This window comes from Petromyzon marinus, chromosome 31 (assembly GCF_048934315.1).
Source record: "Petromyzon marinus isolate PM22_M1 ecotype Great Lakes invasive population chromosome 31, UKy_Petmar_22M1.pri1.0, whole genome shotgun sequence".
Lineage (NCBI taxonomy): Eukaryota > Metazoa > Chordata > Hyperoartia > Petromyzontiformes > Petromyzontidae > Petromyzon > Petromyzon marinus.
The window spans coordinates 5,740,949-5,766,183 of NC_133697.1; the positions used below are offsets into that span (position 1 = coordinate 5,740,949).

Sequence of the window (25,235 nt, forward strand, 5' to 3'; positions counted from 1 at the left end):
GGTGGGCGTGGCCAAGGGCGGAGCCAGCCACGCCGCAGAGAATATAAGCCGGGTCCCGAGAGGGACCGGGGTGGGAGTTCATCCTGGAAGAAACCCTTCGTCTACGTTCTCCATTCAACGAGTCTCCAACACGTGGACCCAGACCCAAGCTGTTGGTCCGGGTCCGTAGTAGCAGTTATGTTGTAACTAGTGTAGTTAGCCTGGTGGTCACCATTTGGCTAACTACACCAGTCACGTGGTAACTAGTGTAGTTAGCCTGGTGGTCACCACCGGAGGTTGTTATTCTGTTAAGGGGAAGTTACCCCGTGTGTTGGAGTGGAATAAATGTGTTGCCTCCGAGTCTACGTCTGCGACTCAGTTTTACCCATTACACTGCTTCACAGTGGACGTTAAACATTCCGCAACGTCATTCAATTTTTGCCAAATTCATTCAATTTTGCCAAATTTGGAAAACTTACATTGCAACCTACTACACCTACTACACCCTCCCCTGGCCTGATCTGAAAACATGGCAGCAATCTGCTGAAAAATAAACTCAATGAGGTTTTCCTGGGTAAACGAGTGTGATAACAATAAAGGAATGTGTTTCTATATTTGAAGCTTTCTTTCGTGACTGCAAGGATCCATACTCTTTGGTTTTATTCGGTAAAGTCACGTAGGTGACTTTTTTTACCTACGTGACTTTACCGAATAGAACCAAAGAGTAGGAATGTGTTTGTTGAACTGCTGTGGCAATATGTTAACTGCCTCGCCTGGTATGCAGGAGGTCGAGGGTTCGATGCTGACCGTGATGCCTGTTGCATATTTGGAGTTTGCACGTTCTCCCCATGGTCGCGTAGATTTTTCTCCGGGTCCTCCGGTTTTTCCCTCCACATTTAGAAGCATGCATTTTGAAGTATTCGGCTGCTGTAAATGTTCACGTGATAAGCCAGCATTTCGTTCAGCGAACAATCGTGGCCAGGTTGCTTCTGAAAAAAAGAGCTACAGCGCTCAGCGGGACTTTCCTGGCAGAATAACAAAACAGTTTCCATATTTTTTAAGCAGGTGAGAACTCAAAGGGACCAAACATAGTCTCGTTTGCAAGAAGCGACCAGGGTTCCGACAAAGTGAGGGCATGCTGTCGGCAAAGCCTTCACAAGCGCCGTGGTGGCGGCACGGCCTCATGGTCGGTGCGTCAGCAAGGCCGGCCTTGTAAGAGGAAGAGGAAACCCAAGGTGTGTGACAGAGCGCTGATAAAGGGAAGGCAGCAAGCAAGCAAGACGCACTCGCCTGCCGGGTGGCCACCCGTTACACCGTGGCCTCAAGAAGCAAGGCGCATTCTTGAAGCAGAAGAAAAAAAAGCGGTAAGCTGGCTTTCACGTTGGTATCGTTGTGCTGCGCACATTATGGCAGGAGTTGTGAAATGGAAACGGTACCAAAACGTAACTATTAACTCGGTAGCTTTGTGGTTAAACTGGGTTCTGGAAATATAGGGAGTTGACGTTTTAAGCCTGGCCACCAATGACTGCAGAAAAAGAAAACGCCGTGAGGTTACATTTGTTTGTGCACTGAATTATCCGAGTGGATAGTCGTGACATGACGTCGATAGCACAATCGCGATAACGGGATATTTTTTTTTTTACAATGATACGAGGCTGCTTTACTAATATATTTTTATGAGGAACCACAAGCCTAGCAGTGTCGCCCCTCCGATTAGCATGGTTAGCTACATAAGGTGCAAAAGGAGTTCAACATACATCTCCCTCTCAAGAACCGTGCATGAAATAGAAGGGGGCCTCATTATGCAATGCACATTGTGGAGTAGAGGGCCGTCCAGACAGTCTCCTTATTCCAGATAAACTGCGTCTCGTGTAACCACCAGAGCAAATGGGAATGTTCTGGAAAACGATCATTCACTTTTCTGGCCGTGACAAATTTCTCACACATGGACGGTCCACTAGGAGTTGCGTAACTGCTTTTTATTCATTTTAAAGTGGATCCTGTGATGGTTGGGTATTGTGCGGCATTTTAGTCCCGTTACTAGACCTCCCGATGCTAACGGCAGGGGATGCTGCCGTGGTGTAGTTGTTAGCACAATGGGCATCAGCTCCAGAAGTTTGCCAGTTCGATTTTATCTCTCGTCGCGGCAGCTGAAACGGTGGTGCGAGTTTCTCAAATTCCACCACCGCCTCTGTCCTCTCGGCGGTACAAATGGGTGCACCACAATTATTTGATTGCCAGGTCGCGTTTGGTGGGGTTATAATGGGGATGCACCCACATTTTGCAGCACAACTGGTCAACGTAGAAGAGGACACAAACTATCCTGCCGAGTTTGCCCGTCTGCCAGCAATGGAGGTCATTCTGCCAGCAGTCACGTGAGCAAGCAATTGCAGGGCTGCCCCTTTAGCTTTTCTTTGTTATTTTACCTGTGTCATCAAGTTGATTCATAAAGTGCCTTCGTTTGAGCAGGAAATTGGAATCACGTGAAGCGAGCATTCACTTGAACATTTGACACATCTCTGCCAAGTTGGCATATCGGTCCTTTTGTTTGCGAGGATTGCCGTACGGCTTGCCAGCGGAATACAGGACTCATACCGGTGCAGCTATGAGAGCGGTGGATTTGGAGCAAGGGACGTTACGTATCCAGGCTCCTTTCGAACCGTGTCGTTGCCTGCCTCTCCGATTCATTATGCATGTATGTTGAATTTATTTTGCATCGTAAGTAACCAACCGTGCTAATCGGAGAACTTCGGTAAAGTGTCCCTAACAAGCCAACTTTTGTCTACAGGAGGCAAAGCGTGCTACTACGCCGTCCGCCACCCCCAACACCGAGTGCGTTGTTGCCACTCCAATTTCATCAGCATGGTGGACTCAGAAAAAGAGGCGCTGACGGTTACATTTTACTCTGGAGGATATGCGAGTAAGTAATTTCTATCAGTAAGTGCTGTCGATTTGCCAGAGTCAAGTTATAACTCCAGTCATGAAGAAGGATCCTCTTGTGGAGCCACTCAAAACCATCAACCTTACCCTACATTGCAGGGGTCACTAAAAAGATCTCCAAAATCCTGAATAAACACAAGATCCAGGTCCGATTCAACACAGTACATAAAATCCGTGATTTAGTTCCATCTGTAAAAGATGCTGTTCCAGACATACAGTACCCGGGCGTTTACAAACTAAAGTGCCTCTGTGGTAGTAGCTACATTGGAGAAACCAAACGACATATCTCGGACCGCATCCGCGAACATAAAGCAGACTTGAAACACGGTAGAACGAACTCCTCTGCCGTGGCAGATCACTGTTATAATTCAGTGGGCTCACATGACATTGACTTCTCCAAGACGGAGGTTCTTTGCAAACCAACCGGCTACCATGAGAGATTCGTTCATGAGGCCATTCACATATACAAGCACAGAGACAATTTCAACCGAGAAGATGGATTCTGGCTTAGTAACCATTGGAAAGATGTTTTAAACCATTTCCGTTCTTAATTAATTGTATTTTACGATGACCTTCAGACCGCAGGTCTTTCGCCAGCATTGACTCTTAATACCTCTCACACCACGGTTAATGGTATGGTTTACAACATGGAGTATAATAGCGCCTCGCAGCTGTCTCTCTCCCCCTCCTCTGTTCCGACCATGGATGAACTCGTCCGTCTGAACGGGGCCCGTAGCTATCTGTGTTGGTAAAGTTGAGGGTAAGAAACCACCCATTTTTTCGCCATATAGCATTGTGATATATAACGACTTATTGTTAGTAGCTTAGCTGATTGGAGAATATAGAGTTTATTGATAACATTAAGGTAATTTATATTTTAGATTTTTATTGGTTCACTATATAGTATTCATTATATATTGTATTGTATACCCAGTTACTGTGAATAGCTCAGATGTGTAGGCCTTGACTTCAACATAGCCATTTCTGTGACCAGTCACTAGCTAATCACTCAGTTATTTCAATGCTAAATTCGCCTAGTTATTTAAATGCTAAATTCTCCTGTTTGATTTGTACTAGGTGCCTCGGTGAATGTGTATGCTCTGACTTTAACATAGCTATTTCTGTGACCAGTTACAAGCTGATCACTCAGCTATTTCAATGCTAAATTCTATGCTAATTCCTTTGTCAAGGGGTGCCTCTGCGGATGTGTATGCTTTAACTTAGCTATTTCAATGCTAAATTCTATGCTAATTCCTTTGTCAAGGGGTGCCTCTGCGGATGTGTATGCTTTAACTTTAACATAGCCATTTCTGCGACCAGTCACAAGCTAATCACTCAGCCATTTCAATGCTAAATTATATGCTAATTCATTTGTCAAGGCGCTTTGTTTCTTCTCACACAGCTTAAAGGTCGTGATCTGAGCGTGGCATTTTCACTCCAGCGCTGTCCTACCAGACAGTCTCGTCCCTTCACCTGATGAAGGCCGCTTGTGTTGTGGCCGAAACGTCGTGAGAATATTATTGTGTTATTTTATTTGATCAATTTATTATTTTATTCTCATTCTACGTGACTTTACCGAAAGAACCAAAGAAGATCGTTTTTTTTTTGTATGGTAAATTTCCTACTGAAATGAGTACAGGATATTGTTGTATCACCGAGGCCCATATATAAAAAGCAGAGTGCTGTGTGACAAGCCCAGTACAAAATCACACGGGATGCACCCCTGTCGAGCAGGGTTGAGCTTGGATAGTGCTTGGGTGGGCGACCACCGTGTGCTGCAGGTTGTTATAGGCGGCTGTGGGGCTACGGGGTGGGCAGCAGAAGGCTTGTGCGCCAAACACCAGTTTTGCACTTCTATGCTCCCACATCTTAGATCCCCATCTCCACCGGCCTGCACTGACCGGGGATTGTCGATTAGCATAATGAAGATTTTCAGACTTCAGCAGCAGCGGTCTCAGTTGTGCAATATACTGTGCTCATTTCCAATCAGGCATTTGTACAAAATGATCCAATTTACTGTACGGTCCAAATAACCCTCACGACCCGCACGACGCGAGGAGGCCCTCATCCAGCAGTGGATTGCAGGTGGAGGGCCTTGTCGATCACGATATCGAACCGAAGACTGCCCCTGGACGACAAGCAATTAAAATGTAAAACAATTTTTCGTTCATCTAAACGATTTTAATTATATTATTGGTTCTTTCGGTAAAGTCACGTAGAAGGGAAACAATATAACAATAAAAAATATTAAACAATAAAATTATCACGACGTTTCGACTGCAACACAAGCAATCATCAGCAGGTGTGAAAACCAAATGTTCTTGTTGTGGTTTTCACACCTGATGACGATTGCTTGTGTTGCAGTCGAAACGTCATGAGAATTGTATTGTTTTATATTTTTGTTATTTTATTGTTTCCCTTCTATGTAACTTTACCGAAAGAACCAAGAATATGAATCCCTGCAGTCACGAAAGCTTTCAATCAAGATTTTAATTATACCAGGTAATGCCCACCGAGCTATTTTGCACCTTTTTCAAAAGCGACCTGGCCATAAATGACAGCTCGAAGAAGACGGCTCATCACGCGGAAGTGGACAGCAGCCAAATACTCTAAAAGTGACGAGAATTATCGTCGGCGCGCGGTTAATGCAAGTCCGTTTAACTCCCCCCCCCCCCGCGCAGAGACGATCGTCCGCATAATTATGCTGCCGCTGGTGCCGCTGCTGCTCGTGCTGGCATGCGACTCGCCAGACGGGAGCCTCCTGCAGGTGCCACGGCTCCCCTGCTCGCCGCTCCAGCTATGGGACGGAACCGCGTTCCTCGTCGTCCTCGGCTGGTGCCTCCTGCAGTGCGCCCTCTACTTGCTGCCCACGGGCACGGTGCTGTGCCCCACCTGTTTTTCGCAAACTGAACTATCAACTGTTTGAATGTTTTTACCACGCAAGGCCCACTGAGCTATGCAGCTCTTTTTTGAGAAGCGACCTGGCCCACGAACAATAGCTCAACGAAGTGGAATTACCACGTGAACATTTCAGGAGCCAAATACCCTAAACTGCGTGTTCATTCTAAATGTGAAGGGAAAAACCGGAGGAAACCGGAGAAAAATGCACGTGACCACGGGGAGACCATGCAAACTCCAAATATACAGGCGCCGGAATCGATTCAGAGGGAATTCAACGAGCGCCAACATTTGCCCAGGCTATTTGGTCCTAAGTTGTATTGTTTGTACTCTTTGGTTCTATTCGGTAAAGTCACGTAGGTAAAAATAAAATTACAAAAATCACGACGTTTCGACCACAACACAAGCGGCCTTCATCAGGTGAAGGGACCGGACTGTCCAGAGGACAGCGTTGGAGTGAAGACAGCCAAGCCCAGGTCGCGTCCTTTAAGCTGTGTGGGAGGAAACAAAAAACACCTTGACAAAGGAATTAGCATAACAATGATGTACTGGACCGGCACGGTGGGGGTGGGGGAGGGGAAGGAGTTTACGTAATGTTGGTGTGAAGGGAAATAAGTGGATGTGAAAGTTTGGGATACCACTACTTGAAATTTTTTTTACAAACACAGACACAATTTCAACCGAGAGGATGGTTTCAAATTAAGCAATCATTGGAAATATGTTCTAAATCAAACCAAACATTAAACTAATTTTCAATGGTACAGTATATTTTTTCAAGTAGTGGTATCCCAAACTTTCACAGCCACTTATTTCCCTTCACACCAACATTATGTAAACTCCTTCCCCCCCCCCCACCCCCACCGTGCCGGTCCAGTACATCATTGTTATGCTAATTCCTTTGTCAAGGCGTTTTTTGTTTCCTCCCACACAGCATAAAGGACGCGACCTGGGCTTGGCTGTCTTCACTCCAACGCTGTCCTCTGGACAGTCCGGTCCCTTCACCTGATGAAGGTCGCTTGTGTTGTGGCCGAAACGTCGTGATTTTTGTTATTTTATTTTTACCTACGTGACTTTACCGAATAGAACCAAAGAGTATGGATCCTTGCAGTCACGAAAGCTTCAAATCTAGAATTGTATTGTTTGGCCAACTCGCACCACCAGCACGTGGTGCATCCAGATACAAACTTCGGGAGTAAATTGTGTCCGCTGTCTGACAACGGAACTAATTTTGTGAAATAATGTTGATTGCGTGTAAGTTAAGATTCCATTATATGATATAAAATGAATCTATAATTAAATGATCATCCTCAGCCATGGTCAATCCACTGCTGGATGAAGTCCTCTAAGCCACCGTCACCTCCCGCGATGCAACAATCCACATGGTACCTGCACATGGGATGATTTCATCACTCTATCGCACCTTCGATGATAGCATAATTATCGATTATTTCTTTAATATTTTACATTCATAAATAATCTCCAAAGGCCCTTTGCTCCCTCCCACCCCCACCGACTCCCTGGCCATGCATCTGCTGTGTCCCCAACAATGCTTTATTTTATCGTGGCAGTAAATGTGACAATGCTGTACAATGCTGTATTTTACCATGTGCTGTGTTATATTTCATTCAGGTGGCAGAAGGAACACCATTGAACAGTGGGAAACGATTGAAGTACAACCTGAACGGTATTTATCAACAAAGTAATATCTGCTCCGCGTTTGTGCTGTATTGACCGGCTGGCACTACAACAGTAAAACTAAAAATGCCACTTTTGTAAAATTTTCTGTTATTTTCCGACCACTTTTTTCTGCTTCTGGACAACCGTTTTACAGTATTCCTCATTGTTGACTTTTCCTTCATGCGGTTTTTATTCGCAAATAACGCTCGCGACGTTTTCCATCGCAATGGAAAGCCACAACCACCCACTCTGTTCATTGTTCCAACTGCTTAAAGTAGAACATCCACCAAACAAGATGCAATTAGAAAGGCAGGGGGAGGAGAGGGAGACCAAGGGAGAGATAGAGGATGCAGTGGAACGAGATACAAGGGCAGTGGATATGACTTCTGTTGCTTTCTGGAATGTTCTTTCGATATTAGGAAGCCACTGGAGCTATATGCACCTTTAAATCTAGATTGAAAACTCATTTCTTGAGATCTGCGTTTTGTGTTTAGTTTGTTGTCCTTCACCCACACCTCTGATGAGCATGGTTGGCTACTTACGGTGCAAAAGAAGTTCAACATAGATACATAAGTGGGACAGAATAGAAGCTCATGGAGAGAGAATACCCGGGCAACAATGGAACTTCTGGCTTAAGTATAAGTCTATGGGTCTGTACATGAAGCTATGGAACTCTATGTAAGTCTATGCAAGTGTATGGGTCTCAATGTAAGTCTATCGATCTCCATGTAAGAACAGTGGATGTGACTAAACCAGGGGCAGAGAATAAGACGCCCAAGGAGAGAGAAAATCTGAGCAGCTGATTTCATGCCATGATGAGACCCCTGACATTGAAGAATGAGAAGACGACTGAGTGCAGGGGCCAGCAACCAAAATAATAATAAGAGCCATTTTTTTCGAATTCGCTAAACAACTCAATATTTCAAGAGCCGCAATGTACGTGAATAGAATACGGTGGTCCTGAATAAATAACGTCACGGAGCACTTCTTAAAGAGCCGCATGCGGCTCCGGAGCAGCAAGTTTCTCGACCCCTGGCCTCGTGTTAAAACCAACTAAGCTGGCGACACGTCCCACGATGAACGCGCTGCAGGTGTACAGGCCTACCTCGCCTCCATGGGGCTGGTCGCCCTTGCCTACGCTGCAGGGCTCGATCTCACCATCGTCCCGGAGCGGTACCTCCAGCTGCTCGTGTCCGCCATCCTCTTGGGTGCCATCGTCAGCCTCCTGCTCTACATCAAGTCGTTTTCGGCGCCAATCACGGAACTGGTACCGGAGGGAAACACGGGTAAGGTGGCACCTTCTGCCAACCTACACCTCCATATTTTATTCAACAAGTTAGGAAAAACCATGGATTCTGTAACACTTTTCAAAATGAAACGAGCTAAACACATTTGGCGGCTTCACTGCCTTAACAGGAAATAAAATAATAGGTGACGTTTTGGGGAATGACCCTGTGCCATCGCACACATTGATGTACTTTGAAAAAAGGTATGTTACAATTTTTTCCTTTTAAAAGCCACAGTGTTATTGACGAACGTACTGAGTATTCTTGGTTCTTTCGGTAAAGTCACGTAGGAGGGAAACAATAAAATAATAAAAACATAAAACAATAAAATTCTCACGACGTTTTGACTGCAACACAAGCAATCATCATCAAACGTTCTTGCTGTGGTTTTCACACCTGATGATGATTGTTTGTGTTGCAGTCGAAACGTCGTGATAATTTTCTTGTTTTATAATTTTTATTATTTTATTGTTTTATATTTTTTATTATTTTATTATTTCCCTTCTACGTGACTTTACCGAAAGAACCAAGAATATGAATCCCTGCAGTCACGAAAGCTTTAAATCAAAATTGAACGTACTGAGTGTTTTTTTTTTATGAGCTGTGCTTTGTGCACCACTGCCACCGCAGCATGACCAAATTCTTGTCCCAAAATGCTCTTGTCTGCAGAAGTACATACATTAATTAGCAGTCTGGAAGCTGATGGATAACTTTCGGTGCAAAACGCGTTTTAATATTTTGCAGTTCTATTTGTGCTGGTTTATGTTTGCAAGTTTTGGGCAATGCATTAATCAATGGGGCCAGTTTTCAATATGGTAAGTCTGAATTAAACTTTTTTTTATTTTGCCACGTAAGGCCCACTGAGCTATGTAGCTCTTATTCAGAAGTTACCTGGCCACAAATGATAGCTCAACGAAGTGGCTTATTACGTGGACATTTATAGCAGCCAAATTCTCTAAACGCATGTTTCTAAATGTGGAGGGAGAAGAATCCGAGCGACCACGGGGAGCACAACATGCACACTCAAATATACAGGCGTCTCGAGTTGGGATGAAACCCACGACCTCCTGTATACCAGGCGAGGTAGTTCATATCTCGCCACCGTGGGCGCCACGAATTGGATCATGCTTTGCGGGAATTATCGTGGCCCTCAAGTCATCGATGGACGGACAAAGCTAAAGTTGGAAAGAGTCAAAAAGTCAGAGTCAAGGTGGCTTCCTGCCCAGATGACCACAGGGCCGAATTTCCTGTTTGCAGCCTTGCGCCAGTGGTCAGAACTCCACGTTGTGATGGTGTCTCTTCACAGGACAGCTATTGTTTGCGTGTGAGTGCAGGAGCCAGTAACAACAAGATGCCGCTCGGCAGCAAGAATAGTCGCACACAACCACGCTAGGTGCTTATTGTTGAGCGTAGATAGTGCTTGGATGGGCAACCACCATGCATGACAGGTTGCTATAGCCTGCTACAGAGTGACGAGGTCAGCAGTACAGGGCACAGTGCATCAAAATCCATTGTTATACCGTACATCTATGCTCGCTGGCCTTCAACAAACCGCATTGACCAACGTGGTGAAGTATGGGTCGAATACATCCACTGAGTACCTGATGGATCTGTTGACCGCAAAAGAAAGTAAACGAAGCCTTCAAAGCCATTCCTACGTGATCTTAAAAACCTTGGTGGCTGCTACCCCATTGTGGAATTGCTATCATCGCGTAAAATTTGGGATTTCAATCGTTGCCGACCGTGGTAAATTTTCGCTCACTCCTGAAACTCAAGTTCCTTCATAGCCGCGGCTCTGATAAATAATCTGCTGAGAATCGCGGGTCCGAGTCTATGTGGAGAGCACCTCCGATTAGCACGGTTGGCTACATACGGTGCAAAAGAAGTTTCAACATACATTCATCCAAAGTTCCCTGTTACTGATCGTGTTCGCTTTGTTAAATGACATTTTTCCCTTCTCTTCCTTTTGTTCGTAAAACAATGTAGTCATGTGTTTTTCGTTTACATTTGCAGCGAATTCTCTATTCCTGTAACATATGAAGCACGTATTTATACTCGCTGTTTTGTATCGTGACCTATGTAACCGTGGTTGTGTCACGAAGTCCTGTCCTGTACAACGTCTGTACCGTAATTGTGTCACGAAGTCCTGTCCTGTATAAGGTCTGTACCGTGATTTTAACTCAGGACTGTCCTGTATAACGTCTGTACCGTGATTTTAACTCAGGACTGTCCTGTACAACGTCTGTACCATGATTGTAACTCAGGACTGTCCTGTACAACGTCTGCACCGTGATTGTAACTCAGGACTGTCCTGTATAACGTCTGTACCATGATTGTAACTCAGACCTGTCCTGTATAACGTCTGTACCGTGATTGTGTCACGAAGTCCTGTCCTATATAACGTCTGTACCGTGATTGTAACTCAGGGCTGTCCTGTATAACATCTGTACCGTGATTGTAACTCGGGCCTGTCCTGTATTACGTCTGTACCATGATTATAACTCAGGACTGTCCTGTATAACGTCTGTACCGTGATTGTGTCACGAAGTCCTGTCCTATATAACGTCTGTACCGTGATTGTAACTCAGGGCTGTCCTGTATAACGTCTGTACCGTGATTGTAACTCGGGCCTGTCCTGTATTACGTCTGTACCATGATTGTAACTCAGGACTGTCCTGTATAACGTCTGTACCGTGATTGTAACTCGGGCCTGTCCTGTATAAAGTCTACCATCGCAGGACGTTCATGAAATATAGTCCTAGCAGCTCCTCCGGCTCTTCCCGCCGAAATAAATACATCTAAAACTCATAACTCGCAAGCTGGTGTGGAGGGACCCTCAACCAAAACCAAATAAATAAAACCCCAGCAGTGAATTGACGAAAGGGTGGCACATTGTGCAAAATGTTATTTTCGCGACTTGAGATCTATGGGTGAAATGCACTTTACAAATCTAAATAATTATTACTACAGTATTAATGTTACGTGTTCAGTGAATGCATATGGGGGAGAGAGCTTATTTAGCGCGGCACAGCAGTGTGTAGTGAGGCCGAGCAGCAGGAGTAAAGAGGAGGCCAACGAGTATATTCAACTTTTTTTCTTTTCCGTTTGCTTGTGTTGGTCGCCGAGGCAGGGCGGGTGATCAGCGATTACTACATGGGGCGCGAGCTGAACCCCAAGATCGGAAATCTGGATCTCAAGTTTGTCTTCATGATGCGCGTTGGCTTTCTCAGCTGGGTGAGTAGTAACAACACGCCACCGGGGTTTTAAATGTTGATCGTTGTCGAGGTGGCCCCGGTGGCTAAAGAGATCCTGGATACAAAATAAAACTGGGCAATCACCAGCATGTGATTAAAATGGGTTCTCAAACGCAGAGAGTTGGTGGTCTCCACCCGGCCACCAATTACAGCGCACACAAAAAAAAACTAATCTCGTTGAATCCGGTTGCGTACTTAATTTGCTTAAATTGTAGCTCTGAGAATATCAAAATGTCAGTTTTACTATCCACACAATTAACATTATTCTCAGTGGCAGGGCGGGTAAGAAAGTCCTGCCTCCAACTGTGTGAATCAGAAGTCGGTCGCCTGAAGAGGTCTCAGAGGTAGTTCTACGACATCCGCTTCCGTGGGCCATTCTCGAGCACAAAGGGTAACGCTGCTCCGCGAGGGATCCAAATAAATGCTTAATATTACGACACAACACCGATTGCCCAATCGAGATGAAGTTGAGGAAAATACTAAAAAGTGTAAGGAGACGTAACATCAACATTCAAAATAAATTATGGTCTTCAATCACTAGGGGGCAGTAGGTACAAAGAATTAAGAAAAGGGGTTTTTAATGGCTTGAATAATTGTTCGGTACAATTTTAAGTCACTTGGGAGTGGAACAGTGACAACGGTGGATAGCTCACTGCACTATGATCCGAGTGACCCAAGTTTGATTCTCGGTCACGGCTAACATCAGTGGCACGTGATATCCGAACCAATCCATGGCACTGACCAGCATGGCAAAGTCAGGTCAAACAACCCCATCACCAGTACGGCGTGTTGCCCCTCAGTGGACTGACAAAGGGCAGTGAATCGTTCATATCATCACATATGTAAATTGGAAATTATGAGTCTGCTTTTCCGAAGTGCGGAATGTCTGGTAAGAATTTAACTTCAGGTTGCAACCTTTCGGCCGAAGCGCTTAAAATAAATCTCAAGTCTTAAGTTTGCATGCATATACCACTTAAAATACTACAGCCGTGCGGAGGTGACTTTTCACGCTCGCACATCCAGCACTGTGGAGATGAGGGTTGGTGGATTGTAAAAATGTTGCGAAACTCAGTCCCGTGGGTGTCGAGGAGGAGCCGTACCCTGGCTCGCCAGGAGAATGCGGTGCAGCAAGTGTGGACTTCACCTGTCTCACTTGTATGGGAATGATTTCCTCCGGGTGCTCCAGTTTCCTCAAACATCATTTAAACACTCTTTAATTAGGTGATAACACAGTTCATTTCGTGATAACACCACTTGGTGAGGAGGGGTGCTGCGGGGGAGAGATTTGGTGCCAGCTTATCGCATGGCTGCCTTCCCGTGTGTCCATGGTTCCTCCTCCGAGTTCTTCTCTGTCTTCGAGAGTGAGCAAACAATATTCGGCCCGTTACTCGTTATAATGATTTACATTATTACAGTATCTCAAAAATGCGCAACAGAGGAGGAAAAAAATGGACCATTGTGGTGCATCCTTCTCACACGTCAGGTTTTCACATTCCCGTTCAAGCACTGGCAGCTGTGTGGCGAGGGGAGGAGAAGCAGCCATCCCATTGGGCCTCTCCCAAATTTGCAACCTGCCACTATCAGCTGCCACTCACAATTTAAATATCCTACCTTGCCCCGTTGTCACTCATCACACGACTCACACAGCTCCCCCCCCCCCCCCCCCGCACATCCCCCACCACCTCCCAGCAAAACGAAGTGTAGGCGAAATTCAGAATCAGAATATTTATTTGCATTCGAAGAATCCGATGAGCCATGAAGCTCTTTGTCACAGATGTCCAGTAGTGGCAGGTCAGAATGTTAGAACAACAAACAATGCAAAAACACTTTTGGAGTGCAAAGTATCGGAAAAGTAAACACATCACTTAAAATATAAATGAAACAAAAACAATTGCAAGGTATTAACTAATTTTCAGAAGCGACCTGGCCACAAAAATACACGCTAGTCCAGCAAGATACCAACGAGAACTCAGAATGATATTCGTCCCCTTAAGCACAGATGAGCACCTAAAGGGATCGCGTAACACCACCAGCAGTTCCACAACAGTGCACAGGGGACTCTCGATATTCGTCCCCTTAAGCACAGATGAGCACCTGAAGGGATCGCGTAACACCACCAGCAGTTCCACAACAGTGCACAGGGGACTCTCGTCCTCGGTGGTGTAGCGGAGTTGGCATGGGCCCTCGTGCAGGGAATGCAAAGGGTCATCCTGTCTCCCAAACCCCCAATGTTATAAAGCCCAGTACCTGGGCTATGGTTACCACCTGTACCGATTTTCCCAGGATCCTCTTCTCGTTCGAGTAGCGGTCATATAAAATAAAACTATGGATTCCTGCAGTCACGAAAGCTTCAAATCAAGAAGGTCATATGAATGAAGTAATGTTTCCCTCGTTATTGTCAGTGGCATTATTTAACTATTTTTAAACTAACTATTCTTATTTTACCAGGTAAGGCCCGCTGAACTATGTAGCTCTTTTTAAGAATCGATCTGGCCACAAATGATAGCTCGTCGAAGTGGCTTATCATGTTGAAATATATACCAGCTGAATACTCGAAACCAATAGCGCAGCCATCGATCGAGGGTCGAATTCGAACCGTGTGTGATCGGCATCGCGCTCGCTGAAGGTGAATGCCTTCAGGGAAGTCATGATCTGTATATGCAACTGCGCACAATTATGTGAGTCACTTATAGCTGCTTTGCCGTTACTTATTGCCAATTATGGACTCAGACTATTGTCCTATCATCTCAGAGTCCCTGGCGCCTAATAATATGCTACACAGTGACAGTGGGGGTCGCAAAATGCCGATTTATTACTAATAAACGCCAATGATCCGATAAAAATGAGGGATTTCGATCGGATAATTAGTCGATCAGATAATTGGGGGGGGGGCACGTGCCACCCCCCCCCCCCCCGCCAGTGTTTGAAACGCAGGTTTATGAATGTGGAGGGAAAATCAGGATAAAACAAATCCACGCGACCACCGGGAGAACATGCAAACTCCAAATAAACAGGCGTCAGGGTCGGGATCGAACCCACGACATCCTGCATACCAAGGGAGGTAGTTAACATCTAGCCGCCGTGGCAATGCCATTACATGTAGCGCCATCCTCTTTCTATATCGTGAGATATGATTATTTTTCTTCCCATGACGGGCCCCTCTGGCGTATGGAACCCGGTGTAGTTTAACTGCCTGCACACATTCGATATCTCCACCAACACATTTCCCAATATCCTTGCCTCTCCGATAAAAATGTTCATTAAAATTTCGACTCTCAGAGAAGGGACTTCATCACCCTGCTTGTGTTAACCCCGTGGTATTGCCAGGGACCCGCCGTGTGTACACTTGCGATAATTGTTTAACGATTCCAAACTGCACCGCACCCTGAGGACACATTGCGCTCAGCACTGCTCCTCTAGTTCAGCAAATCAACAAAAACACACGTGACTTCAAATGGTAACCTTGAAATTAAACGGGGTAAATGTGCAGCCCTGCAATTGCTTGCTCACACCACTCCTGGTGGAAACGCCTCCTCTAAAGTTAGCTCTAGAGAGCCCTTCTAGAGAATGTTTGGCCTACTCTTCTATGCAAATAGTTATAAAGGAAATTAAAACCCTGTTGTCTTTACATCATACAAGCGTCAAAATATTCATCTGGTGCGGTCGTCACTTTGTATTAGTTTCAGATATTTGTACTGGTGCTGCACAAAGTTTTAATCCCTGTTGCGAAGGGCTTATCGCTGCCGATGCTATCGCTGCTTTTCATTACTTCGCAGACCTGTATCTCATGCACTGCGAGCTTTCCCTTCAGTTGTAGTGTAAACACCTCGAGGTCGAACATTTCTCTCCTTGTAAAAGTTTGACCCCAGCAACATTGGAAGCGCACTTGGCAGCCGCCCTTCATAAATCATCAACGGACCCGTCATTTCCTATTAACGCAACGGCCACCGCCAGCGCATGGCATTCCAAATTCATTACTGGGCAAGGTGCCTACAGAATATCATCGCCATTTCTCAAGACACCGACTGTGCATTCAGCATGCATGCCCGTATATTTATGTTCTCCATAAGAAGCTAATTAGTGACTATTGTTTTACACCAATGCTGCTTGCCAATACAATTACATTAATCTTTTTTTTTAATTCCCACGTTTTCTCCTGGTTGTGCTAACGGCGTTATCACGGGATGACGTATCAATTTAAATCTCTTGCACAGTAATGCGACCCTTGTTGGTAAAGAACCGTCCACGAAAGTGGATATTGCAGAACTGCCACTGAGATCCTTTAAGTGGCCTCTGGCCCACGCAGGAGGGGGCAGTACTTTCCCCGCACCTCCGATTAGCGCAGTTGGCTTTGTACGATGCAAAAGAAGTTCAACATACATACACCCACTCCACCACTGAGACTAATGGGTCATCGCACGACGGTCAAACTGATGTTTGTAATTCTCAGAGACAACACTTTGCCAAATGAAGTGCAGACAAAAAAATGTGAGCGATTTTTGTTGTTGTACAGTCATTGGTGACGAGTCTGAAGCCATCAACTCGTTACACTTGAGAACCCGGTTTAATTACAGGCAGTTGCCTGAATTAAAATCCAAGATCTCACCGGTGCCAGCTCAGCGCTCTAACCACCGAGCCACCCACCCGGCCACCTCTTCGTCATTGTACTTTTAAACGACCACTGCCGTCACTGTTGCTGTCGTTGATGTTGTTGTTGCTTCTGTTGTACATGGACGAGCACTGACACCTGCGCTCTGTCGTTGGCACTTGTGTGATACAGGGACCTATCCACGCCTGCATGCTGGCCTGGGCAATCAAGATGTGGGGATACCCTCCATTGCCTCTCATCCTCATCACGATCTTCCACGTCACCTACACGGCTGACCTTGTGCTCGAGGAGGTAATGACGAGGCCAGACCTCATCACCAGTTGATCGCCCAGACTGGCTGTCCTGCGTTACCTGTGACCAAGTCAGAAAGAAAGCGAGGCCACCCACGAGTAATTTGGTGGGCGTGGCTATGTAAAAGTGGGTTGGGCTGCCAGCTCATTATGTGTTCAGGTTGAGCCTCCCCTGAAAATGTTGTAGCTGTCCGGCAGAATGGTCCAGTTGCTGATGAAGCAATACTTCACTTGTATCACCCCACTGAGCGAAACATCAGCTTGCACTCTGAGAAACAGCCGACGCATCAAGCCATGCTAATGGACTGGCAGGCTGACTGCACACACGCACGCGCACACACGCGGCCGAGACCAAAGACACGCGCGTCTATTAATTGTGCCAATCAAAAGGCAACCGCTTGCGTAATCGTTTGGTTTGCGCCCACAGGATTTTGACCTCACGACGCGCGAGAGCATCTCCACTGGGCTGGGCTACGCGGTGGTGTGTGGGGAGCTGACATGGGTGCCCTTCGTCTACATCATCCAGGCCTACTTCCTGCTCAGACATCCACAGCCGCTGTCCTGGCCAGGGGCAGCTGCTATCGCAGCCCTCTTCTGTACGTGCGCGTGTGTCTTACAAAATCACAAAATCGAGGTGCTGAAAAAATAAAATGGTTTAACCTCTCTCGACTTCCACCCAGAATTTGATTTCGTGTGGGTGCTTAAAACGTGTCGTACAATAGGTTAAATGTTTCATCAAAGCGATGTCCTGCTCAAGAGGCAGTACTCAATTTTCCGTTTACAGCTCTGAACCAGTGGTGGAAAATTCATTGTTCCCATGGTGGGAGTGGGCCTATCTAGGACAACCACTGATGACTACTCCATAGAGTGCTACCCATTTTAACAACCGTCAGACGGACGATGGACTGAGTCAATCCCCCAACCGGGATTTGAACTTGTTTGAAATCGAGATTGAAAACAAATTTCTTTAGAATTGCTATTTTGTGTTCAGTTTCTTGTCCTTCCCCCGCACAGTCCGATAAGCACGCTTGGATACGTTCAATGCGAAAGAAGTTCAGCATACGTACATCAGTCAACCAAGGATTTAACTTACGAATCTAATTTCTGCGCGAGTTCAGACAAAGATGCTCAACAGAACAGTAATTTAAAACGCGTCTTTTTTTCCCCCCCTCTTAGTCATTGGATTCTGGATCTACAGAAGCTCCAACGCTGAAAAGAATGGCTTTCGGAAGAACCCAAACCACCCCGACTATGCGCGTGAGTACAGATCCCACTGAAAAGTCCACAGCGCCACAACATAGCCGGCACACGCCGATGCACGCTCACGGAGTGACACTGCTGAGACCATGCATTGCATGCACCTTTTTCGCACCGTACGTAACCAACTATGCTAATTGGAGGTGCAGGATTTGAAATATTTTAGAATCAGAATATGCATTTATACTGGAGGAATCCGATGAGCTGTAAAGCTCTTTTTTCACAGATGTCCAGTCGTAGATGGCCAGTGATTGTGGGAGCGAGTTTTAGGGGTGGGGTGGCGGGGGGGGGGGGCATATCTGCAAACGTTTACATGTGTGTGCTGTCCTTTTTGTCAATCTGCTAGTGGATAACGGCCTCCCCATATCGTACGGGTGCTGGGGTTTATTTGGCCAATACTTCACCATGCTAGTTCAGTGCGAGTTAATGAGGGCCGGGCGCGGGGAGGCAGGGGCATTGAGGTGGAAACATAGAAGTACAGTATAGTAATGAATTTTGCCACATTGCTATCTGCTGCCGAACAAACGTAGCTGGCCTCAATAACTAAAACGAAAAATAGAAGCTATTTTAATTTTGCTAGGTAAGGCCCGCTGAGCTATATAGCTCTTTTTCAGAAGTGACCTGACCATAAATGATAGCTCAACTAAGTGGTGGCTGAGAATCATGTGGAAATTTATAGCAGCAGCCAAATACTCTAAATTCATGTAGATTCTAAACGTGGAGAGAACAGCCATGGGGAAGAGAGAGAGATACATGCAAACTCGAAATATACAGGCGTCAGGGTCAGGATCAAAACCACGACCTCGTGTATTCCAAGACGAGGTAGTTAACATCTCGCCACGTAAGTACATGTGGTTTCAGAGTTGTATTTTTCTGCTATGATTTCAAAAGAACGAGCGAAGTTCGCATTTTCCGAGTGCCTCTTCCGCCCCCTGTCGACGCAGACCTGCAGAAGATCTCGACGAAGCACGGGAAGAGCCTCCTGGTATCGGGCTGGTGGGGCTGGCTCCGGCACCCCAACTACCTGGGAGATATCATTATGGCGGTGGCGTGGGCCCTTCCCTGCGGTGCGGAACCGGCACCTCACGTACAACTCGTGTTTTATACTTTGTGTTTTCAAAATTGCGGTAGCGGCAATTCATTTTCATAATTTATCATTTTTTTTGTTTTGAGGCGCCACGACGGTGAGATGTTAACTACCTCGCCTTGTATACAGGAGGTTGTGGATTCAATTCCAATCTTGACGTTTGCATGTTCACCCCATGGCCGCGTGGATTTTTGTCCGTGCCCTCCAGTTTTTCCCTCCACATTTAGAAACATGCGTTTTCAGTATTTGGCTCCTGTAAATGTCCACATAAGCTACCATTTGTCACCAGGTCGCAGTGGGCCTTACCTTGTGAAATAAAAACAAAATTGTTTAGTTTAGTAACCTTCCGTGTTGGAGAAAAGCCCGCAGAAGTGGATATCGCAGAGAAGAAATCCCCCAAAGTGTACATTCGCTCGTTTCTCAACCCGCTTGTCCCGGTGAGGGTCGCGGCCGCAGCATGTTGAGTTGGGCGGTGCAGACCTCCCTTTCCCTGGCGACAGACTCTAGCTCTTCCTGGAGAATTCCCAGCCGTTCCGAGGCCAGCCGAGTGACATAGTCCTGCCAGCGTGTCCTGGGCCAGCCCCGGGGTCTTCCGCTAAAAGCGGATATATCTTATCTCATGGCTTGACGCTGATAGCACAAGTGTAATATCATCCAAAATAAAGTTAGAATTAAGCATATTTATCGGAAAAAAAACACTTATTTTTGTTATTAATAACAATAGTAACATAATCATTTCAACTTGCAGCACATGGCATAGTATTCGCTCTCTCTCGTAGAGAGGAAAAAATACTCAGAGGTGCGAAGAGGAATCTCAAACGAGCAGGAAGAGCAGCCACGCATTGAACCGGCGCCGAATTCCCTCTCAAGCTCTGCAGTCCTCTATATATTAAGGTGTTATCGGCAAATTAATAAGTGGTTAGTTGTGGGAGGAAATCAGAACACCCGGAGGAAAGTCACGTGTGAGAGGGAGCAAAACTATCCCATACACATGGAGCAGTTGAAGTCCAATATTTGCTCTACTGCCTTTTTCTAACAAGCCAGGGTTACAGTTCCTCATCGACGCCCACAGGAAGGGGTTTTTTAGAGAGCTTAAATATAAATACTTTGTGAACCCGCCACCACCTGATACAGACAATTCGTAAGGTTTGTCACTTCAACAAAACGTGCCAATTAGTGACTACTTCAGCACACTGGTGTGCTGGAAAGTAAACCCACAACATTTACAATTTGATTACGACGTTTCGCTCGAGATTACAGCCAGCTTCGTCAGGCAATTCGCCAGAATTGGTAAGGGTGTTTCACGACATCTGTGCGTGATCCACCAACCCTTGCTACTGCCACCACAGTGCTGGATCACAGGCGTCAGTCTGTATTGCAGTGACTGTTAATCCGACCAATTTGCCTTAAGTTTTCCTGTCCACAGTTTCCACTGCATACTTGGGAAATTGGAAATCGTAAGTAGCCAGTTTGTCCAGTTGCAGCTTATCCAAGTTGTTGCTACAGAAAGCACGCAAAATAAACGTCGAATTATATTATCGCGTAATTGGACGCCACAGCTAAACACGACATGGGGCAACGTTCACTCGTGCCGAATATATTTGATTGAATTGTTTGTTACTACACACAAATCATCATCTGATTAAATTCCCCCCCACTTTAAAAACAATGGAATTAAGTGATGAAAAAAAAACTCCGTCATCAGTTCAACAGATTCACAGTCTTGAACAGTTTATTTGTTTTAACGATGAACATGGTAAAAATATATATATATATACCATCACCTATAACCCAGGCACAAACTGCTTGATATTGTATTACTGTTACCGCATCAAAACACAGGTCACCGATTTCCCCAAACTATCCTAAATTTCTAATCAATTCATAATCCACAGCTGGTCACAATTTATACATGTGAATATTTAGATATGTGTGCGTGTATATATATTAGCACCCTCTATAAAATCATTAACTGGTGTAGCACATTAGAGCAATACACGATTAATCCGGTGGCCCGAGTTCAATTCCTGGAACAACGTGAGTGATGAGTCAAATCTGAAATAGTTCTGGCATGCACCACGAGGCACTTCCACTAACCCACCGTGACCAGTGTGGTGAAGTAAGCCCAAATAAACTCCCCATGTTTGACACAGGATGGGGCTGCAATTTGTTGTTAATCTGCTCAGAATTGCCTATTAGCTGATGGAACAAAATGTTATGTTATTTTGTACATGGCAAAATAGATCCTGCGCTGTTTATTTTCTTTTCTCGGGGGGTTTAAATTATTACAAGCACTAATCATCCCAAGTTTAAGTTGCAGGTTGCCGATTTGCAAACCCTTTCACTGCATAACAATTTTGAAGGCAAATAAACAATTACATAGTTCTCATTACCTGTTACAATAATCAGCATGTTGTAAGGTAAAGGTGGAAAAGGTGCAGCCCTGCAATTGCCTGCTCACGCCACTGCTGTCAGAACAGGCCAGCTCTGGAGAGCCGGTGCTTCACACTGTGCCAACAGCACAAAGACAAAGATCCCCCGGATAGCCTTAGCAGACTTTTTTGGGCAAGTGCTGTTAGCGAGGGGCACCTATGAAGGGCGGCACGGCACACGAGGGGGGTGGGTGGCCGGCACCACGCCCGGCCGCCTTTGTCTCCCCAGTGGCGATGTTTGACACACCGCACCAGGTGCTCATTTCAGGTTGAGTCGACCTCGTGGAGGACGCAGGACCTTGTTCAGATATTGCGTCACTGATGTTGGCCGTGGGCAGGAATCGAATTCGGGTCGTCGGCTTCGTAGAGTCGTGCGCTAACCACTGTGCTACCGCTCCCCACACACACACACGTACTGTATATGCACTATCCCATTTCGTTATTTCAGGGCCCATTTCAGAGGCTATTTGCCTATCTCAGAGGCTATTTGCCTAACTCTTCCACTCAGTGGCAGTACCCACACGTTACCCCACCACATACGACCTTGCGAATCACGTTACCCCACCACATAAGACCTTCCGAATCAAATAACTGTGGTGTACTGTACTCATAAAGACAGTACCGAGTACTGTTGGGTGGAATAGAGGCGGTATGGTTGTGAATTTAATCAACTTTACCGTATTGTCTTACCTGCCGCGCCAGGGAGATTGGATCGAACCGACGACCCCTGGAGTTCCATGTCCAGTGGCGTTTCAGTTTCAGTTTCATGTGTTAGGTATAGCCCTGTGAGCCATGAGGCTCTTGACTCGGGTGCAACCGCAACAAACAAAAACATGAACAAAGAAACATCTTAAAGTGACGATGCGCAACAGAAACATCCAGGAAAAAACTGTAAATCTTCCAGAAAAAAAGCACCGTATATCAACGCTGTGTGCAAAAATCCCAATGGGATGCAAGTCGAACAATAGCAACCATAAGACAATTTAGATAAAAGTTATCAGGCTAACTCCCTACTTCGACAAACAAACATGGCTTAACCATACGTTTTCGAAATCACCAAAATAAAGCGATTAAAACAATGTTACAACCACTGCTCCCCCGTGGCAGCGATTGGGTCAAACTGCTTAACCGCTTCAAAACTGGGAATGTTTGCCAAGTTATGTACAGGTACTGAAATCTCCCCCCACCCACCCATACCCCCGTAGGTGTGAGCCACCTGGCACCCTACGTGTACCTGCTGTTCTGCATCACCATATTGGTGGAGCGCGACGCGGTGGACGAGGAGGACTGCCGGCGCAAGTACGGACCCTCCTGGCTGGAGTACTGCCGCAGAGTCAAGTACCGCATCGTTCCCTACGTCTACTGATCTCACGTCACCGTGGCTTCCGCCGGGATCCTGCCGGTGAACATCGAGTGTTGCCGCGTCATTGCTCCGCCAACGTCTACCGGTGTCCCCGATGGAACGCTACGCACGCACGCACAATACATGTTCAGCTCCTTTGTCAATCCACTGTTGGATGACGGCCTCCAAACCACAATGTCCATGATGTTTCCCCACACCTTCAAAGGCAAAGGGACCCCCCACCCCCTGCTAGCCGCACAGACTGCTGTGGCAAGTGCTGTTAGCGAGCACCCCACCTTCATACACACTCACACTCAAACACGCGATAGATTTAAGCATGTATAACTTGCTGTTAGCGACCACCGATTAGGAGCTGCACTGAGCATGGGGAAGTGCTGTGGTCAGCACCAAGCCAGGCTGTCCTCGTTCCCCCGGTGTTGATGTTTACATAGATTACCAGGTCATCATTTAAAGGCTGAGTCAACCTGGGGGAGAGTCTGTACCAATTCAGATATACAGTAAGCCCTCTCTATCCGCGAAGGTTACGCTCTTGAAAACGAATACAGAATTCGCGAATTCAGAATCCTTAACATGGGAAAAAAATGGGGTTACCTTCATGTTACGAGTGAACATTGGAGGGAAATGGTAAATGTTTAATGACAATCACTGCAATAAATGATACATTGTCAAAATAACATTGTGTGTTTTTTTTATTACCTTTGATGATGAATTCATAACGATGTAGGTGGTGGTGGTGGTGAGTATTTCAGGAGGATGATTTTTCGGGAGATGCAAGTGTTTGATAACAGCGCAGAGTGGTTATCATTTGAGCACTCTGGGGAGCGATATTCGCAACACTTTCCCCGATTTTTAATGGACCTCACATTCGACTCGTTTTTACCAAAATGTACAAACGAGTCGACTGTAAGCACGTATACAGTGGAAATGCACCAGAGCCAGCCCAGAGCGGGATTACTACGAGACTTGAGGTCAAAGCGGGCAGCCAAGGGGGCGTGCCTAATGTTCGCAGACCGTTTCAAATGAAGCAACATTCTGCGCGCACCTCCCCGGTGTTGGTGGTCTGGCACTACGCGCACTCGGGAAGGCTGGAATCTGGTGGGTCACAAACGGGGAATTGGTAGACATTTAGTGACTCGCGAATATGCAAAACTCGCTAATCGAGATCTCGCGCATAGCGAGAGTTTACCGTAACGGGTCACTGTTAGCCATGGTCCGGAATCGAAATCAGGTCCCCGGGTTCGTAGCGCAGTATACTTTCCGCTCGCCACCGCCCCAACCCTATGTATGCGCATACGCACGAACACGCACGCACGCCAACACTGCTCCTTTATATTCTGTTTGAAATTGGTTGAAATCTGTTCTGGGGTTGGTGCCAATACCTTATGTAATTTTGCACACCGTTTTTAAGGATTCCATGAATGTGGACACGTATACAGCATACAAATTCAATGATAAATATAAATGGCTACAGAAAAGGCAGAAGCAGTAAACCCTATGCGCCACATGGTGGACCTTTTACACGTGTGCCAATATATATTTTCGTGCAAACTTCTGTCCAAAGTCTGGGAAAACATAACCCCCCCCCCCCCCCAGTGTGAACGGTGCAGTGGTGTGAACAGAAAAGCACAGCAGCAAATGTGTCCTTGGCAACATTATTAAATTTAAACCCTGCACAGCTGAGCTTAACGGGCCGCTGTGGGTTTTTACTGGGTACACGTTGTGCCAGCAAGAAAAGTAAATTCACCGGAGCCTTCGACTACCCCCCTCCCCCACTTCCCCCCCACCCACCCGACCCTCCGCCCACCCCCGGGAAAAGATCATCACAGCAAGTTACACCGAGTGTAATAAGTGCTGGCATTTGTGTAGCCTCTCGTTCATTGGTGCACAACTCCGATCCTGGTTTTCATTCCAACTCAGATCTAATTAAACTAGAGCTGGGACAATTTGTCGACTAGTCGACGAAAAAAATGCAAGCAAATACTTTGTTTTTTTCCCAATTACCGTACTCTAGCTAACCAACTATGCCTCCCGAAGGTGGGAAATCTCCTACAAGCCACGCCCATGACGAGTTATCCGATTGGTCGAGTAATTGAACCGACAATGGGTAGAGTATTCGCTTATGCTTACATAATTGGTTGGCCCAGCACTAAATCGAACCCTTAA

General features: G+C 46.1%; 1 protein-coding gene across 2 annotated transcripts; it reads left to right on the plus strand.

Annotated features, from left to right (window-relative positions):
- Positions 1-1,219: 1,219 nt before the first annotated feature.
- On the plus strand, positions 1,220-23,811 carry LOC116947945 (delta(14)-sterol reductase TM7SF2-like). 2 transcript variants are annotated; one of them, XM_032964288.2, is made up of 11 exons: positions 1,220-1,343; positions 2,768-2,899; positions 5,601-5,797; positions 7,447-7,501; positions 8,586-8,780; positions 11,911-12,014; positions 16,815-16,934; positions 17,361-17,529; positions 18,110-18,190; positions 19,135-19,257; positions 22,915-23,811. In XM_032964288.2, exons 2-11 carry the CDS (start codon positions 2,842-2,844, stop codon positions 23,073-23,075), a joined length of 1,263 nt encoding a protein of 420 aa, XP_032820179.2. In that variant the 5' UTR covers positions 1,220-1,343; positions 2,768-2,841; the 3' UTR covers positions 23,076-23,811. The 2 variants fall into 2 exon arrangements, with proteins under 2 accessions (XP_032820179.2, XP_032820180.2); XM_032964289.2 differs by lacking the exon at positions 1,220-1,343 and adding an exon at positions 2,006-2,354.
- Positions 23,812-25,235: the final 1,424 nt, after the last annotated feature.

Coding starts and splice junctions, on each gene's coding strand:
- LOC116947945 (XM_032964288.2), top strand. CDS start 2,842: ATGGTGGACTCAGAAAAAGAGGCGCTGACGGTTACATTTTACTCTGGA. Junction 7,502..8,585: donor ATTGAAGTACAACCTGAACG/GTATTTATCAAC, acceptor AACGCGCTGCAG/GTGTACAGGCCTACCTCGCC. Junction 16,935..17,360: donor CTGACCTTGTGCTCGAGGAG/GTAATGACGAGG, acceptor TTGCGCCCACAG/GATTTTGACCTCACGACGCG.